Source organism: Zonotrichia albicollis, chromosome 2 (assembly GCF_047830755.1).
Source record: "Zonotrichia albicollis isolate bZonAlb1 chromosome 2, bZonAlb1.hap1, whole genome shotgun sequence".
NCBI classification, from domain to species: Eukaryota; Metazoa; Chordata; class Aves; order Passeriformes; family Passerellidae; genus Zonotrichia; species Zonotrichia albicollis.
The window spans coordinates 104,125,420-104,145,380 of record NC_133820.1 but is presented as its reverse complement, the minus strand read 5'-3'; the positions used below and the strand labels follow the sequence as shown (position 1 = coordinate 104,145,380).

General features: G+C 35.4%; 1 protein-coding gene across 5 annotated transcripts in view; it reads left to right on the top strand.

Moving 5' to 3' along the window:
• Positions 1 to 19,961, top strand: part of ATP11A (ATPase phospholipid transporting 11A) — a 118,630-nt gene that overhangs the window by 91,072 nt on the left and 7,597 nt on the right. For 2 of the 5 annotated variants that reach the window (XM_074535936.1, XM_074535938.1), the window contains exons 19-29: positions 221 to 472; positions 2,343 to 2,517; positions 3,716 to 3,818; positions 4,074 to 4,219; positions 5,193 to 5,252; positions 6,827 to 6,954; positions 8,631 to 8,766; positions 9,323 to 9,346; positions 14,363 to 14,428; positions 14,714 to 14,817; positions 16,606 to 16,771. In XM_074535936.1, the coding sequence (XP_074392037.1) occupies positions 221 to 472; positions 2,343 to 2,517; positions 3,716 to 3,818; positions 4,074 to 4,219; positions 5,193 to 5,252; positions 6,827 to 6,954; positions 8,631 to 8,766; positions 9,323 to 9,346; positions 14,363 to 14,428; positions 14,714 to 14,817; positions 16,606 to 16,771 (1,360 nt within the window). Of the gene's footprint in view, positions 1 to 220; positions 473 to 2,342; positions 2,518 to 3,715; positions 3,819 to 4,073; positions 4,220 to 5,192; positions 5,253 to 6,826; positions 6,955 to 8,630; positions 8,767 to 9,322; positions 9,347 to 14,362; positions 14,429 to 14,713; positions 14,818 to 16,605; positions 16,772 to 18,208; positions 18,298 to 19,961 lie in introns of all 5 variants that reach the window. The other 3 variants (XM_074535940.1, XM_074535941.1, XM_074535937.1) reach the window with 3 other exon arrangements.

Sequence of the window (19,961 nt, the reverse complement as noted above, 5' to 3'; positions counted from 1 at the left end):
ATGGGTATTGAGGAGTTGAAGGAAGAATCTTTACGTCTTAAAAAGATTCAAAAACACCCACTAGTCCCCTGAACATTTTTAGAGTCCCACTTTGGGGAAAATTCTTAGATCTGGTGAATTCTGTTGAAACTTTTTGTTTGTTTATGAAAATCTTTCAATAAAGACCTTTCTCATTTCCAAGCAATCCATCAATGTATGCTGTCAATTGACTACTTTACAGGCTACAAGAAAAAGCTGCTGACACTATTGAAGCACTCCAGAAAGCAGGAATTAAAGTTTGGGTTCTGACAGGAGACAAAATGGAGACTGCTGCAGCTACCTGCTACGCTTGCAAACTCTTCAGAAGAAATACACAAATACTTGAGCTAACCACAAAGAAAATTGAAGAGCAGAGTTTGCACGATGTGCTTTTTGACCTAAACAAAACTGTCATAAGACAAAATGGCAGCTTAACCAGGGATACCTTCTCAGGGTAAGGAAAAGGTTGGATTTGCAGGCCAGAAGTGGGCTTCTGGGCATTTTGCAAGCAATGAAATTATGACCAATTACCTTAAGAACAACAGTATGCTTCAGTTTCTGTTGCTAATGTGTGAATTATTGTATGGCAGTTAAGCATAAGCTTCTTTAGATAAATTTAGGGTTTCCGTCATGGTTCTTTATCTCATTTCTGGTACTACTTTTACTATTAAAAGAAAAGTCATAACTGATACTGTAATAATTTTTCCACCATAAAGCTATTAGCAATGAGTTAACAAGCATTTGTGGTACTATTTTAGCAGAGATTTTCTATAACTCATAGCCTTGTAGCTTAAATCTCTAGACCAGGTAATTTTTCTTAGCTCTCCTTACAATTTATACCCCATTGATCTAATCAAGAACGTTTGTATATTCAGTTAAATAAATAATTTTCATCCATGTCATCTTTACCATTTTGTTTAAGTACCACAGGTCTTACAAGGTGTGATCAAACATGTTTGTTTCCCTTTTTGTGCAATGCCAAATTCTACATGTTAAAGCTCTTTGGATTTTTTTTTTTTGCCTTTATCTCCAGAGCTAGAGAATAGTACTAAAGTAATAAAAGCAGGATTCTACTTATATATGTTCAAATTCAGGCTAAAAATATTTCACTGTGATACACTAAACATTCAGTACACTGCTTGAAATTTATAATGATACCTTTTTATTTGATATCATTGTACCCCAATGGCATTGCCCTATTTGTGCCAATGGTAGCAAAGTGGTGAAAATATTTGGGAACTGTTATTAAATGTAGTTTACAGAATTTTTTCTTACTTGTCAAAAATAGCTTCTGTTCTAGTAAAAAAAGATGGAGATGCCTAAAATACATAATAATAAATATGTGTTTTTCTCACAAACACTGGTGTTGGTGAAACCATGGTTGTTGAAATCCCATGCACGGTAGTGTATAACCTTGGAACACTCAAAAGAGAGTAAAAATAAACTGTGGTGTACATTTATACAACATTCACTGTTGACCTGGAGCCTGAGGCTGCTGTGTACTGCAGACAGATGCAAGGGTGCTCTGAAATAACTTGTCTGGATGCCACAGAAAATGGTTCTTGCAGTTCAGACCATCTTATCTTCCCCATTGTTCAGTATATGATGAAGTAGTAAATAAACTGCTTCCTGTGACACTGGTTACACTTCTAGCAATGCTCAAATAACTACAGGCATACTGCTAATAGATTTTTATGGATAAGAATATATTGTAATATTATAGGAAACATAAATAATTTATTTAGTATTACAAATAAAAGTAAACTTGTATTTGACTTAGCCACTACTCTAAAGGCAAAATATCCATACTCTAGATGTAGACAGTGGCTTTATCTGGGCCAACAGGTTTCTTTTAGGCATTTCCTTCAAGGCACAGTTTACTTCTGTAAACAAAAAATATTTCCTCATCAGAGTACCAAAGGCCTTTCCCTTTAACTTATTTTTCCTCTGTATTATGGAGTGTGCTGCAAAATTAACTTTATTCCTGCAGCTTGGTTTACCTCACTGCAGTTCTTGGAACCTTTTCAAACCAAACTGAAAAGTCATTTATTATACACTTATACTCACTGGTCAAGTCACTGAGGTATCAGATTTATGCATTTAAACTGGTGAAGCACTGAGTATTTTCAACATAATCCAGAATTTTAAGATGTTGTAAATATCAGTCTTATACAAGGAATTTTCTTTAGAAATGTGTTAACTTTGTGGTATTCTATACTCATTATTTTTTCATTAATTGATTTTCACATAATTCTTATTGCCAGATTTTAAATGTGTCTGAGAATTTTATAGTGACACTTAGTTTATATTTTATCCCTGAACAGACTCTCAGCTGATACTCAAGATTATGGTTTAATTATTGATGGAGCAGCATTATCATTAATAATGAAACCAAGATACGATGGGAGCTCTGGTAACTACAGAGAGATCTTTCTTAATATTTGCAGGAACTGCACTGCAGTATTATGCTGTCGAATGGCACCTCTGCAAAAAGCACAGGTTTGTCTTTAGTTTCATAATTGCTTGTTAGTGATGCACATTTGAAAATTCTGAAGGTTAATACACTGTATGGCTTACTATGATAACTTAAGATGCTACCATTCGTTTTTGTATCTTCTAAAATGGAAAAATGTTTAAAAAAAAATGGAGAGGAGAATTTCTGCTGGCAAGCAATTTATATAATGGTATTGCTAAAACAGCACCCAGCTGTGCATCTGAATTTGATTTAGCTACATATTATTCAAATTTATGGTTGGTATATGCTAATATGAACATATTTAATAAATTAACTAACTGCTCTCTTTTTAACCTAGCGATCTTGATCTTTGTATGGTCTACTCTTTTGACGCTATAAGAACCGGTGTTATTTATTACTACAGAGTGATATTTTTTCTCTGTTTTTAACCTAAGTGGAAAGCCAAGAAGAATGCAGACAAAAAGTGTGTGCATTACCATGAATATTGCATTTGTTGTTTGTTTCAAGTAAAAATATATGCTTCCATTAGTGAAACCTCTCAAGATAGCTGAAGAACTTTTAAAGGAAAGCAGTACTGGACTATGCATTCCTTTTTTCTCTCAGTTTGTCATATCTTTTTCTCAGTGTGCAGGTACAGCATATGTAACCCTTATTCACATTAACAAACGTATTTAGCCAGCACTATAACTATCTGGAAGTTTGTAGAAGTTTTTAGTTGCATCTTACTTGGTACCAAATTTACAGAGGTGATAACTTGTAATGGAGAGATTTGGAGTCAAATTTTTGTATACAGAGTCCAATATATTTTCTTAAATGTAAGAAAAAAGTTCAACACAGATGAGAAAGAGAAGTTTTTAGACTTTCATTTCAGGATTTGTTTGAAATGATGCACTCTGTCTCTGGAACCCTCTTAATTTATTGATGCACTGATGCAACATTAAGCAATCTCAACAACATCTTCCATTCTTTGGCTCTTCCTTTGTCCTGTCCCATCTCTCTCAAAGTACTTTGGAAGTATTTAAAAAATGTTGGGAATGAATACTTTGTAACATGAAGAAATGGTGATCTTTATGCCCAGCTATTGCATTGAGTAATGTTGCTTTTGTGTTCCTTCAGAGAATTTCTTATTAAACAGTTTTGGTAAATTTTTAAAAATGTTATACTTACACAAAATAAGCAAACCATTATAGAGGAGAATTTCTAACACTATTTTTTTTTCAGATTGTAAAGTTGATTAAGTTATCAAAAGAACGTCCTATCACATTAGCAATTGGTGATGGAGCCAACGATGTCAGTATGATTCTAGAAGCACATGTTGGTATAGGTAAGACTGCTAGAATATTATTTCAAGTGAAATGACAAAACCCATATATTTCTTAAAATAGGCAATCTCAAAGAATCAGCTTATTTGTGTTATAGACAACTTTTCGTGCATTTATCCTAGGAATTGTATGAGATATAGTCAGGATATCCCGTTACATCAGTACCATACAATTATTATATAATTTTGCAATTAATTGTATCTTTTTAATAGTTCTTTAGTTATTAAATAGCTTCATCTCTTTTTTGTTTTTTAAAGGAGTCATTGGCAAAGAAGGTCGTCAAGCAGCAAGAAACAGTGACTATGCAATACCTAAATTTAAACATTTGAAAAAAATGTTGCTTGTTCATGGGCATTTTTATTACATTAGGATATCTGAACTTGTGCAATACTTCTTTTATAAGGTAGGAGAATGCTTATTCCAATTTACATAAACCTCAAAAACTTAAATGGTAATATCAAACTATATACAGTTTTTCCAGCTAATGGTACAAACCAGCAACAATTCCATAAAGAGATTTTCTTGAATTCCAGATGCATTGCTGAAGTGGGATTATTGGTTTTATTCTGAACGTGAAGTGAAATAGCTTTTATATAGATAGATTCTATAATTGATAGAATTACATTTAAAACCAAAATTCTTAAATTATTTTTTCATATCCTGCAAATTCCATCTCAGACTGTTTTGCTTATTTCCAGTACCTTCCAGGTTGTCTCTATAGTGAACTTTTAAAGCACATTGGAAATAGTATTTGAGACCTTAGACATCACTGCAGATTAAGTTATGCTGAGTTCATTAGGATAGTGTAGGTGGAGAAAGTTCATAGTGAGCATCCTCCTATTTAGGCAGTTTTGTTATTTCAAAATGTTGGTATCCGATCCAAGTTCTTTCGGTAAGCAATGAAAGATTATAGAAAGGAACTGTCACAAGGTAATTCAGAGTTCTGGTGTTTGACTGTAGTATAATTGGGAGAAGATGGCATTTGAGGTTACAGCTAGAAACATCTTACAGTTGCTTTGCTGGTAACCATGCTAATCCATGAGCATCCATGCTTGCTTATCATGGTTTATCTCCTCCTGCGGATTGTCCCTTTTTTGCTTTGCTTTAACTGAACTGTATTCCTGGATCCCAAATTTTACTGCCCTTCAATTTTCAAACTGTAGCCTTGTAGGATTGTCTTGAAAATATTTTAAGTGGGTTTTTTTTAATAGTGCTACTGCAAGATGTGACTGTTGAGATTTTACAATATGGTTTTGTCTACTGTTCCTGCAATGCTTACTGTTGTTAGCACTATAAAACTATGATATACTAATCTATAGCATTGTATATAAATTGGTGCTTGCATTTCACTTGACAACAGTCACTTTGTTTTTCAGAATGTCTGCTTCATTTTTCCTCAGTTTTTATATCAGTTCTTCTGTGGGTTTTCACAACAGGTTAGTTGATCTTTTTCCATCAATGTAAATTATCTCTTTTGCTTTTTTTGTAACAAAAAAAGGATCTTCCTGAGAATTTAGTGTTAATTTACAAAGAACAACATCACTTTTGGTTCTTATGGTATTCAGTGGCAATTGCATTTAAGATACACAAGTCAGTTATATGAATTATCATAAAAGCAATGTTAAAGTCAAGGAATACAGAAATACAATATTTGGAACTGGCAGTGCAAAGTGAAATGTCTGTGGGAAATCAGTTAGATTTAAGCCTACTGCATGTGAATAGAGGAAATCCTGAAAGATGAGTAATTGAATCAGTTGTTCATTTTTAGAATCCAGAATGAAAATGAAACAATAAACTAGTCTTCTCTAGCACGAACAGCTATGCATTACAAATTTCAGATGAATAGCAGCATTCAATTAGTTGAAAAGAAAATATAAAAACTGAAAAATAGAGGAAAAGTGAACTGTTGCTCATCAGAAAAGTGCCATCATTCAGGAGATGATCAGTATTTGCCTTCCTAAATTTTTGTTTCTTTCTCCCTTGCTCTCATCTAATGTGTGTAGAAAAGATCTACCTCTTCCTTCTTTGAATGAGGAAGCAAAAAACAAAGGAATGAATGGCTGAATTTAGACAAAAATAGTTTATGTTTTCCATATTAAATTGAATGAGAGTTGGATTTAATTGGGAGAAAATAGTACTATTGCTTTGAATTTGTTGAAAGAAAGCCCCAGGAGGAGTTAAAATAACAAAACTATTTCTTCTGTTTTGGTTTCCATTTCAAACAACCACTGAAAGCTTTGTAGGTTTTTATAAAGCATTATTATGATTTGGATGTGAAAGCATGTCTTATGAAAATTTAGCTTAATTTTTATCCTTTTAAGTGATAAATATAATTTTGGATCATAAAGGGGGTTTTGATAGCACTTTTTCCAGAATAAATGATTACCAAATAGATTTTGAGAAATAAACAGCTCCCTTTGTGGATGACATGGTAGGTTTGAGGGTACACTGACTATACATATGTGAAAAAGCATCTCAGTGAGAAGAAAAATCAAAGACACATTGGGGTATTTCATCTTTGGAATGTTTGGGAAGCTCATTGCAGTCATACACAGCTTAAAAACCTCTGGAGTCCTCTTGCTTCTTCTCTGAATATCTCCATGTTTTATAGACATTGAGGAAATAAAAGGGGATGTGAGATACATGGATGTTGTGTCAGAGAAGAATTTCTGCCTCTAAAGGAATGTGCTCTTCAGTTTGGGTACTTTGGAGTTGGTATTACAGCTGATGCAATAGGAGCGGTCAGTAGATGGACCACACTGGTCCATGAAATGTGTTTTTCTGCTGATTTTTTTCCTCCAAGTAAATGGAATACAAGTGGAGAGTTGTGTCCTGTATCAGTTAGCAGCTGTTCAGGGGTATTTACATCCATTCTGAAGGAATATAACTTTGGTTGCATGCAGAAGTTCATGTATTCATTTTAAATCAAGTCTCATGCAGAGGATTTAATTTTAAAGTAAGATAAAATTTTAAATTAAAAGTAGTTGATTTAATTCTTTTCCATCTACAGACTTTATATGATACTGCGTATCTAACACTGTACAATATCAGCTTCACCTCCCTTCCTATCCTCTTGTACAGTCTAATGGAACAACATGTCAGTCCAGAGACACTCAAGAGAGAGCCTTCCTTGTACAGGTAAAATTAAAACACTGTACCCCAGAGTTTGACTGTTCAGTTGTGGGACCTGTGTCTGTTACAGTGGAAGTCCTCAGGATTTCTGCACAACGTCAGATACACTGCAACAAGGGTTGAAGATCACATGCATGGCCTACCAAGTACAGTAGATAAACATGGAGTTTTATATGCACATTTACAAACCAACCATGCATTTGCTACAGAGGGAGTGAGGCCAAAACAGAAATCACTCTTTAACAAAATCACATTAGGAGATTTAGTTTAGAACTCTTTATTTCCTCTAACCATGGGGAGGAAATGTGCACAACAGAAGTATTTTTAAAAAAGAAAACATGCTGGTTTTTTCTAGTTTACATGTTTTATTCTGAAAAATTGTTAGAGTGTATCAGAGTATGTATCCTGTGCAGGTGTCCAGCATTGGGATTGACTTGTTTAGGTTTTTAGCCACTTGAAATACAGTTCGTGCCTATTAACTGCATTTGGCCATCTAAATTAGGAACAGTGTCCAGTTTAGATCCTTGTAGCTGCAAAGCCAGTATATTTCAGGGATGGGTAACAGTAGATAATCAAAGGAAAAACATTCTTTGAAAGAAGCAATATTAGCTGCCCAAAGGTTAATCAATGTAGTAATATGTTTTTAACAATGAAATTGAAGAGGAATGCAAGAGATTACTGTTGAGCTTCAACAGTAATGTTTTTATTTTCTCTTTGATGTTTTGAATGTTTTTAATTTAGACATGGTAGTTCAGAAGCCTTTTTTTAGTTTATGAAAGCTAGCAGAGCTTATTTGTGAGAAACTTGTGGGTTTTGATACCCAAGAGAGCCTATTGCTAAGCTGCTTTGGGCAATAGTAGTTGTTCTGGGCCAGGTGAGGCTATTGTTGACCACCTATGGGTTTGCAGTCTGTATTATTAATCTCTGGGGAGAAATTACTTCATAAGGTCATCAGACAGTCTTTATAAAGTTCATATGGTGGAAGCACTGGTTGGTAGTAAACGTTTCTGTAACTCAGGGTTTGCATTCAACTGTGTCCTGATTTACTCTGCTGTGTTCTGTACTATATGCCTAGTTGATACATACCCATTCTGTGGAGAACTCTTCAAGTTGTAACATTTAAAATTTTTTGTAGTAAAAAAATGCATGCCAGTGAAGAGTTCTGTTGTTGACAAATCTCTCTATGTTTTTGTGGAAAAACATTCAAGAAACTCTATTTGACCTGAAGCTTCAAGTCAACTGCAAACCCCTTGTTTCACATTCCACATAAAATTAATTTTTTATTTTGTTGCAATAGTCCATGTAAAAGTATCATAGGGGAAATAAAGCAAAGTCTCCAGAGACCTCTAGTGTTTCCATTTAATATCTGCAGTGGATCATGACATACATAGCAAGCACTGGAAAAGAGTGTACCTTCTCTAAAAAGATTGAAAAGAAAATGGGTACAGCACAGGGAGTTTGCCATTGTTGAAATAAGCAGAATTATAGGAAGCAGTAAAAAGGGTTTAGTAAGAATTAAATAAAAATTAATAAAGAGGACATTTTGAGGAAGGAGTTAGATTTGAAGTGGTAGACAGTTGTAATGTGGAAATGTTGAGGTTTTCAAGAAACAATATTAATTATCTCATTTATCTGGGATTTTCAAACCTGCTGATAATGAATACGTTTCTTGTCTCACACAGAGATGTTGCCAAGAATGCTTTGCTGCGCTGGCATGCATTTGTTTATTGGACATTCCTAGGAGTGTTTGATGCTGTGGTATTTTTCTTTGGTGCCTATTTTTTGCTAAACAACACAGTTGTGACCAGCAATGGACAGGTTAGTGTTGGATTTCATCTGTCAATGGTAATTTTTTAAATGCCAGTTGCAAAAAGAACATAGTTTTAATTGTTTTCTTCAATATTCATGAAAGCTGATAACTTTTTAGTGAGTTACTGTGGGATATATGGGTTATCTGTTTAGTAAAATCTGAACTATGCAATAAAACATACTGTGTATTAGTAAGCAGAGACATAGGATTGGATACTAATTAGGAGCAATATATAACATAAATTCCACGCATTACTTCTGAATTTATATAGTAACTTTTCCGTTTCATACTTAACATACATCTGATGATAATCTGTTTAACATATCAAAAGACTCTTAGTAGAGTAGTTATGAATGATCATAAAAGATCTTAAATGTAACAAGCTTTTTAATAGTTTAATTATTTTGACATATAGCAGCTTAAAATAATCTACTTGCTTTGCAGTCACACGAATGCAAATTTTATGAACTTTTGCATTTTATTTATTTTATCCATTGATATTTTGGTCTATTTTATTTGTGTGCTTTTTTTCTTTTTGCTACTTGCTTCTCTTCCTATCCTCAGCTAATGACAACCAGCACTCACATGGTAAGACTATTGTGGATTTGTCATGATATCCATTTCATCTTTCACTGTTCTTAAATTAAACTGTTAAAGAGCAGTAAAATATCATTTAAGCCTACAGTTAGAAATGTTCTTTACAGCTACTCTATAAGTACTTAAAATAAAAGGAACTTCATGCAAAGTGTATTGAGGTATATGAGGTGTGGTAAAGAACCATGAACTTTAAAGAAGCTTTTTGCTTCCTTGCATTTTGCTATTCTGTTGTATACTTTTCTGTAACCTATGTTTTGTTGCTGGCTCTCTGCTATAGAAATTTTTTACAGTTTATGCTATAATGTGCTTTAATGGCTTTAGAAAATGTCCTCAAAGTGAGAGAGAAAATAAACTCAACACAATTTTGTTGCCTGTATGCAACATGCACATTTGCTAGAAATGAAGTGTTCACATACCATTAAAAACCACCTTTGTGACATCTGTCAGGGAAATGAACTTCTACTGTGAGAGAGAACACTTGTTAAAAAGCATTTTTCCTAAGGACACAGTGAACTTCCACTAGACAGAGCTACACACTGCACTACAGCTTTTTTGGGTACCATTATGCTTTATGTTAGATGTCCAAAATTCTTCATCACCATATACTTATGATGCTGAAAATTAGAGTTGCCATACCTGTACCAATTTTGTAAACAGTTTGTATTGCAAATATTCTGACTTGGTTCCTTTCCAAAATTCTAGCTGTCTTTCATTGTACACATTCAATCTAACTCTTAAGGATCTAAAGCCAGATTAATGCCTAATTCTCAAATTTCAGATGTTGAAGTCTACAACTAGATACCCAGGTTAACACTTAAAGATAATGTGTTGTTTCAGGAGACATTCTGAGTCTTGAATGTCTGTGATAGAAAATTTGTCATTAATTTGAGGATGCATGCCTGTGTTTATGTATAAAACTTGAGATATACTGAACTGCAATTTTAGATTTAAGGCCTGAAAATTTCAAGTGTTCAGGAATAGTCAGAGACACTTACCTAAGTTCATGCACAAATGAATGCTAATAGGTGTTGATAGTTATTTCCCAGTTTTTAAATTATGCTACATCTGGAAAAACTCAGTTGAAGAAGAATTTGAAGGTTTGAAAGGTTTGCTACTGCAACAAGATGTTATTATTGAACAGGGGAAAGGTGGAAAGTAGTGAAGAACATAAAAGAGCTGGCAGTAACACTAATGCCATAAGTGATACATAGTGATGCAAGTCAGGTTCCAGATTGTTAAAATGGGTGCTGAAGCAAAAATTTAGATTTTTTTTTTTTCCCCACAAATGAACTAATCACTGTTATAACAAAACTAGTAAAAAATTACCAAAGCAAAGATCTTTCCCATACAATGATGCCTGTCAGGCTAAAATGAATGTACCATTAAGCTTGCTTCCAAACACAATTCGCCCCACAATGTTTCTCAGTATTTAGAAATTAGTTTGAAGCATTTTGCTTCCTATAGTGTGATATTACTAGAATAATGGAAAAGTGTACTTCTAATCACTGAGACCTACTTCATAAATGCCTCCCTTGGTCACTTTCTGGTAAGCAAAACTTAGATGCCAAAGATTTATCTCCTATAAATTGTTATTAATTTGTGATGCTGCTTTGTGTGTATGGTATTCCACAATGGATAGGACATCATGGTTGGTGTTGCAAAAACATACAGTTAGAAACCAGCTAGAGAAGAAAGGTAAGAAGAAAGGGAGACGCTGTAGAAGTCATTGCAGATTGCAAATGTCATATTAGTTTACCTATATAATATAATGTATTTCCTGGGTGATTTTCTTTATTTTCACATTTGATACAGAGTATATTAAATGCAATTAAGCAGGGTTGAGAGAGACTAAGTTAAAAGGATTAACTGAATGAGAAATAGAAAACAACAGGAAGGAAGATAGATGAGCAGAATGCTGAACTGGTACATGGAAGATCAACAAATAAAGTCACAGTAGGAGGAAGGGAAGTCTTGGATAGGCTAGGAGCAGAACATAGAAAAATACTTGTTAATAAACTAGATGTTAATAAACAGACTTACAGAAGAATGATTCATTGCCTGAAGGCATGAGTAGTATCTTGAGACATTCAGTGGTTAACAGACATTGTGAATTTTTGTAACTCACGCCTTCCCATATTGCTTTGCTTACCTTTCTCTGTGCCAAAGTAGCAGCTTTATGGATCTTGTCCCTGTGCTGGGACCTCACTTTCTGAGTCAATAAGATGGGTGGATAAGGGATTTGGCTGCAGAGCAATGCTTTCTGTCTAGCCTAACAAACAGACAGGGGAAGTTTGTTTCAAATGCTTTATTTAATCTAGCAACTTTTATTGCAAATATGGACAAATCTATTCAGTATGCAGAAATTTAGACTGACACTAAGTTCTCTGAGAGATGCTATATATGACAAGAGAATCTACAAGAAGAAGGTTGGTAAATGGCATGATTGGAAGTTGCTGATCCAGATTGCTGTCTGGTGTTAACTGCACAGGCTTTTTAGGTCACAGAAAGTAAAATGATGGTATGAGCCTATTACATATCAAAGTAAAAGATCCAAATGATGAAGGTTTTCTGAATTTTGTCTAGTGTTCAGTGGACTTGGTCACACAGTAAGTAGTTTTAAAATAGTGAAATGATTACTGAGAATAATGAATAATGAATTTTCTGGGCCAGTCATTTGTTTATTTTAGTTTTTTTTCCATTTCCAGTTGATTGCATTATCTTAGCCTAGCTTCCTGCTGATTTATGTCCTGTGGCTGGCTGTGGTCTCCATTCAAAATTTTTCACACAGAGCATATTTGTGTGATCATCTTCCCACATGGATACCCTGTCATGTAATATTGGGTGACCTCATACAAAAAAAGTGTAGATTTGACATAATCAAGTCCAGCTCACTGCTCTGTGCATGGCTAATTAAAATTAATTTGCTGAAGGCTTTGTCTAGTCTTTTTCAGGATTTCAGTATCTCTAAAATGCAGATTCCATAACCTTTCACGGCAGCCTATTCCAATGTTCTTCTGTCTTCATGGTGGAAAAATTTCTCACAATACCTAAGCAAAATATTTCTTGTTGTTGAAGAGGGATTTGTTTCAGTTCTTCATCATTGTAATTCTTTGGACATTTGTGGGCAGCTGCTAGATTGTTTCACAGCCTTTCCTTCACCAAACTAAGCTCCTCCACCCCTCTTTGCAGAAGAGCCATAGGCTACTAAACACGTTGGTTGCAGGCCACTGATCATTTCCTGTTTTCTTCATATCACTCATGAACTGAGGGGCCCAAAGCCCAGTAATTGTTCCAGGTTAAACCTCAGTGTAGCTGAGTAGAGGGGAATAATAACATTTCTTCAGTTGCTGTGCAGTTTACCTTATGTATAGAGAGAGAACACAGTATAGGCTTGTATTCATCCTGCAGTCCACATAACCCCACTGCAACTTCCTTTTCAGCAGGGCCATTGCACATCCAGTCACTGCTCCATCGTAGGTGTAAATCTTTGCACTTCTCCTTATTTAATTCCGTAAGGTATCTGTTACCCTGCTTCTCAAATCAGCACAGGTCCCTCTGGGTTGAAACTCTGTCATTCATTATTTCAGCTGTTCTCTACTTTTATGCCACCTGGTGGTTTGCTTTTGATATTCTGTCACCATCCAGGTTCTCACAGGGATATTCCATGATTTCCAGCCCAGTTGCAGTTCCTATTGTGACTGATTACCAGAAGCCAACCATCCATCAAGGACTTTTGAGCCCAGTGGTTCAACCAGTTTTAAACTGCAGTAGTAGTCCATTTAGCCAACTCCTGCTTCATTACTGTCCAAGTGTCAAATGCCTTGTTAAATTCAAAATACATTGCATCCACTGCTTTTCCTTCTTAAAAACAACTTAACCTGTTGGTCCCACATGCAAGGAGGAGGTTTGTTAGTGAAGACTATTATCCAGAGTACTAAGTAATTCAGCATCTTTTTTTAGACTTTCCACTAGGTTGTCTTACCACTTCATCAGCAGATTTGCATTCTTCCTTTGAAGCAAGGATATCTGTAAATATCTTTTCTGTACCCTTCAGTAATCCTAGTTAGAGCTGAGTTTTGTATGTGATTTGTTCTTCTGCTTTTATGCATTTTGTTGCCTGCCCATATTGTCATCTCTTGAATGCTCCCATTTTTCCTTTTTGTCTATGAAGTAACAGCCTACTTTGCCAACTGGATCTTCTGCTGAAATTCTGTGCCTGCGTAGAAGTCTCATTCCTGAAGTTCTAACTGCAGAAGGGAGTTCATGAGATCTCAAGAGTTATCTTTCAAAGTAATTTGGATCTCTTGGAAACTTCTCTTTCATGGGTGCAATACCCTGAATCAAACACAGTCTTTTCTAAAATACACCATCCTAACTGTTGCTTAATTTCCCAGTGTTTCTCTTGATCCAGACCCTGGTCATCTGGTAGCTGCTGAAGTCCAAGGAATCCTCTGTGACAGTATTCACCACTAGTTCTTCCCTGTGTCAGCATTAATGGTCATTTCTGCCTACTTGAAAAGCAGAGGTGTTTTTATGTCATTATGCAAGCAGGGAGAAAAATCAAACACAAGTTAAAAGTCATTTACCTTGAAACATACGTGGATGTTTTTGTACTTGTATGGTTATAGCATTCTGAAATTGTTGGATGCAAAGGACATCCAATAGAAAAGGGAAATCAGGAAAAAGATGGCATCCAAGATTGTTTTTCAATCTCAGTGATTTGTTAATTGTGCTACCCTTGATTTTTATTAGGAAATATATGTGTGGACTTCAAGTTCAGAGCAGAATGTTGGTTGTGGTCTTTTTTTGTCTGTCTGAAATCTGAGGTGTGTACACACAGAGCAAGAAACCAGAGCACTTTGCACTGCATAGATCGTGTAGGAATTCACTTTGCTCAAGTGTCAGGTCATGAGACAAAGCAATAGTAAGCTTTAAGATGTTCACTCTGAGCAATTCACAACATGGTGGACAATATTGCCTATAACTGCTTTGGACCATTTTTTATAGATATTTGGAAATTGGACCTTTGGAACAGTGGTGTTTACTGTGCTTGTATTCACGGTTACATTTAAGGTAAGGTATGCTTTATTTTATCCACTGAAACTTCTTAAAACTTGTTTTTTAATTGTTGCTTATTTATATTAGTTTCTTGATATCATCATGCATTGTTTTATTACTTTGAATAGAAAGTTTGCTATCTGTGCCTTCTTAACTGTGCTCAAACTTGAAAGATGTTTTTAACTACTTGTGTGTAGAATTCTTCCCTATTTTCAAAGAGTATAATTCTGGTTTATCTCCTGCTGGGAATTCCTGTTGTGTCTAGATAGTAATAACATCATATATTATCCTTTTTTTCAGCTTGCAATAGATACACACTATTGGACATGGATAAATCACTTCGTGATCTGGGGATCACTGGTATTCTACATTGTCTTTTCTCTACTCTGGGGAGGAATTACTTGGTATGAACCCTAATATTAACTGCATTGCAGAAGTTGTTTCAGAAACATAAAGTTGTTATATTTCACCTTTTTGTCACAGAATTAAATTTAGCCTTTATATAATCCAGAACTCTATTTTAAACACATCATAATTGCTAACTAGAGTACTCAGCTCTTCTATCAATAAATGTCTGCTAAAATCTTCTTAAAGAAGAACGCAAGGAGAATATCAGACTGCAGACTACCCCATTGGGTTTTATCTCAGTAGTGTCAGTCAAAAGCAGCCCAAGGGTTGGTTCAAGGAGTTGACATTGCCTGAGTCAAAATGTCACAAAATAGGTCATGTCTGTTCAGAAGGTAATTACCCACCTACTTGCTGGGCTTGTGTAGGAAGCTGGCTGTAGCAGTCAGACTAGAGACAGGGATCAGAACTCAATATCAAAGTCATGTGGATGTCCAAGAGTCCTTTGTTTGAGCTCATTGTTTTGCCTCCTTACTTATCAAAGGGGAGTTAACTGTAGGTGTCTGATCACCTGCTTATTCATGGTGGTAAGAAGCTTTGTTGGAATTAGTATCACTCTTGTCCATAGCCAATTTAAAGTGTTGGGGGGGGTTGCTATTAAGAGTTCTATGTACTTGAAACTCAAATTTTTGGAAAGTTCAGTTCCTTACTGTGCCTGATTGCCATTAGGAGCTGGAAATTCTTTTTCACACTTGTAGAGCTCTCAGTTACAAGGCCATCTTTTTAACTATTGCTAGCAGTTAAGTACCATTCTACTTTGTATTCACAATATTTTGATGGACTAGAGAAGAAGAGGGCAAACTATTGCTTGGTGATTAAGATGCCATTTAATTTAGAGAAAGGATTTGTATTTAGCATGGCTTTTGAAAATGAGTAACTACTGCTTAACTACTTGGATATTTAGCTGCCTCTTCTTTTTTCTAGTAATATCAGATCTCAGTTTCTTTAGCATCAGTTTGCAGAAGAGACATTTTCCCACTGGTTTTCCAACCAGCATTGCTGTGTGTTAAACATGTGACTGTGTGTATATAAAAATGAATTTCAGCTTCGTTACCTTTTCAGTATGCAAATACTATCACTTTTTGAAAACCATCAGGAAACTGCCCTACTGGTTTTACACTGCAGCGTTGCTGCAAACTGTCCCTTGATCTTGACTCAGTGATTATGGCCTCTGATTCCCAGTACCATACAGTGCTGGCAGTGATTTTAATTTTAATGATCATCCAACTGCATGGGATGCAGGGAGGTTGGGAAGAGAAGGTATTAATAGTGTGGTTAGATATGTATGGGGTGCATAGGATGGGGAGCATAACATGAAAGTATTAAGGGATACTTATGGGAGCCTGAGAGGTATGAAAATAAGTATGGTTAACAAGATTAGTCTGAGGATGCACACAAAGGTGTGTGCCTTAGCAAAGACCAGGGGAATGGTGGGTGGGACACTAAGAAGAAAGGTGGAAAATACTTGGGGCAAGATAAGGGTATATGGAAGAGCGTAAACACATTAAGAATGAACTTAGTTTATCTTTGCAAGGGAGAGACACTACAGCAGGGAGGGGACAGCATGATATTTCCTGCAGTCTGGAAGACAAAAGGAAGGTAGTTACCTCCAGCGGGTGCATGGTTAGCACCAGCTCCCTTTGAGAAGACTATGATGGTTGAACTCCCACAAACTGGGAAATTGAACCTGAAGTATTTCACTACTGGCATAATTCTTGTATTTAATACTGTCAGCCTTTCTTTCATGTATTGAAGTGTAAAAATTGCTTTCTCTTTTTTGCTCCCAGGCCTTTTCTCAATTATCAGAGAATGTATTACGTGTTCATGCAAATGCTGTCCAGTGGTCCTGCGTGGCTGGGTATAATTCTGCTCATAACTGTCAGCCTTCTTCCAGATGTTCTGAAGAAGGTGTTATGCAGGGAGTTGTGGCCTACAGCAACAGAAAGAATCCAGGTAAATAATCTTTTTCATTGTGAAGTTAGGCATTTTTTGTATTACAAGTGTCTAATCACCTAGGCCAAGGTCAGAGATAAGATTAAAGCAGAGGTTCCCCATCTCTGGTGTCTGAGCAATATGGTGAAAAATGCTGCCAGTTATTACATGGTGGCATTAACCTGAGTCCTGGGGCAACACTTGTGCCTCCATACCAGCAACCACAGAGAAATCAGCTGATGAGGGTGGTGGGAGACAGCTACATGGCTCAATGTGATTTCTGATTTGAGGAGATAAGAAGGGCAAGGGGATTGGGATCTCCAAAAGGGTAGATAAGAGGCACTTACATCTGATAACATGCTGATGCCTGCTACAAAAACACATGTATTAAAACTGACTCATATCTTATTTATAGTTTTTTCCTCTTATATTTTGACTTACATTTTGCCTGTTCTGATCCATTATTTGTACATAAATGTGCCTTGCTGTACCCATGGGAAGAGTATTTAAATCTATTCTCTCCTTTCATCTGATCAGGCCAAAAGGAGAAATGACTGTGTAAATACAGGCAATCTCTTCTAAGGGTGGAGTGGAAGCCAGGTTCTGTGGGAACCATGGTGCCATGCTGGGGACATGAATAGAAAATGTTTCCTGTATTTTAACCCAAGTAAACTTTTATATATTATATATGTTAGAATGTGAAGGACAGTAGAGGTGTGCTGAGCTTTAAACTTAATGTTACTGCCCCTGCCCTTTTCAGCCCATGAGCTGCCACCAGTAGGTTAAAAGAATGAGTTACTAGTAACAAAAGGGATTAGGTAGCATTTTGATTTTTAATTGAGAAGGCTCTTTGCATTAAGAGGAAAGTAATAAAGGAACTTCGCTACCAAGGAAAATAAAATATCCCTGTGGCAAATGTAAAACCCTCTGCCACTGTTTTGTATTCCTAGAATGTACAGGTGTAATAATGCCTTACTTCAGGAAAGAATAGAGAATAGCAGGAAAGCATTCCCAGGCAGATCAGTACTTAATGTTTTTTCATTCAAAGATCTTAGATGTCATATGTACTACTTGTGGAAAGAGTTGACCTCAGTATAGATTCTGAATAGTTAATTTGAAAGTCTAAAGAGAGAGAATGAGCAAGGGTTAAGGTGAAGAAACAAGCTAGTAAATAAAAACCCCTACTAAAGGTTTTGTGGCATTTCTTACAGACATTGTCTATTAGTACTGGAAAATGTATCAGTAGTCAAGCAGACTTTGGGCTCAACACTGACAATATTCATTTTTTAATATTTAGTCAAAGATCTGTGACTTTTAACCAGTTATATCGCTTGTGTTTCTTCTTTCCTCTCTTTGTTTCTTCCTGTCTTCCAATCCACTTTGTCTAAATAACTGCTACCTTGCTTTAAACATAAATGATGTGCTCGGTTGCTTCCTACAATCTTCTGGGGAAATCAGACTAAACATCAGTGCCTTTCTGTTGAGCAGTCCACCATCTTTATGCTTTCTCAGACTTCAAGCAGTCTAAGTTTCTAATGGAACAAAAGGTGACTTTTTTCTGCCTTTCTGCATGCTTGGCCATTTCATTCAAAGGACTTTATAAAGTTGATCATCAGAAGTTATTTACCATACTCATTATCTCCATTTGTGATTCATGTCAACTATATTTTGAGGAATACAATTTAGTACAGCTTTTTCCTTCTGAGTATCTCAAAGATTGTATGAATTGTTGTCACAGTCCATCACTGTCACTATCGATTTTTGTCACGGTTCTTGCTGCATTTTACAGAATGTTTCTGCCTCAGGAATCTATGATTCCTTTATTCCCTATTAATCATTGGTCTGTCTGTAGATGAATGCCTGTTGTGTTTCCATTGTACCTGAATAAGTGGGATAGTGGCCATACAAACAAATGATAATTCTGATTAGGCTGATGTTGCTAGCATCATACAGAAAATGTGATACTGGAAAAGTGACACTTAAGCAGTCTTTGGAATATATTAATGTATCTTCTCTGCTGCTAGAAAATGCAGCTTTTTTCTTTTTCAAGCATGCATTTTGAAACTGAGCTTTCCTTATGTTCCCTTTTATGAAATTCTGTGCTCTTTCTAGAAGGAAAACAACTCAAGGCCTGAAAATTCATGACATTATTTAATATAAAAGTAGAAGAAATGGTAGTAAATCTTGTTTCTCCTACAGTCTGCAAGACAACTGTTTTTTACTTAATATTCAGAGACTGTCGGTTTCCATTGCAGATTTTAGATCTTTCTTTCTCAAGTGGTTAAGATAAAAAAATGTATTTTCTCCTTTTTTCCCCCTCAAAAATAGATAGTCAATAAAATTTACTGTAATTATATAAATCAGAGGGAAAATAGAGGTTTTTTCACTATCGACAATTCTGAATAAAATTGTCTCTTAAGTGTCTTAGGATTGGTTTGAACTGAGCTTATAAAAAAGCATTCTTTATAAGTGTACTGCATTCCTAAAATGTACAGCTTTCTTTATAACAAAAGGGCTTTGGGAACAACTGAAAAGATAAACATAGGACTAGTGACCATTCCAGGTTACTAAATTGGTTCTACTCAGGCAATAAGAATACATAAAGCCTTTGAAGCAGTTCTTATACTTCCAGATTTTTCAGTCATTTGAGAGTCACTTCAGTGTGTGGTGAGCGATTGTTTACCATCATTAACATTTGAATGTTTCTAAACATTCCACATATAGCTCTGGGGCTTTTTCAGAGAGCTTTTCTGTGATATAATATATATATATATATACATACATACAGACATATATGTGTATACAGACACATATATGTGCATACAAGTATATGTGTATATATATATATGTGCATGTATATGGATATTGATATAAATATTATATACATAGGAACTGTTGTCTTTCTTGGGCTACAGCATTATTTCTGCAAAAGCTTTGGAGGAATCTGTTGCCTTTTGGTAATTTTGGTCAAAATCTGCTTATTTCTTATACATGTGGTCTCTGCAACTCTGGCTCAATGACACAAACTGAATTTTGTGCTTTAACTGGTGACTGTGCAGCTGCAAGGTTTCTTTCAACTTTTACTTTTAAAAAGCAATAGGACATTTTTTTTTTATATAGCCAATCTACATTGGTTATTTTTTCTTTATTCTTCTTTCATTAGTAGCAGAATTTTAGGCACTCTTTTAGGGAAAATATAAATTCAATTTAA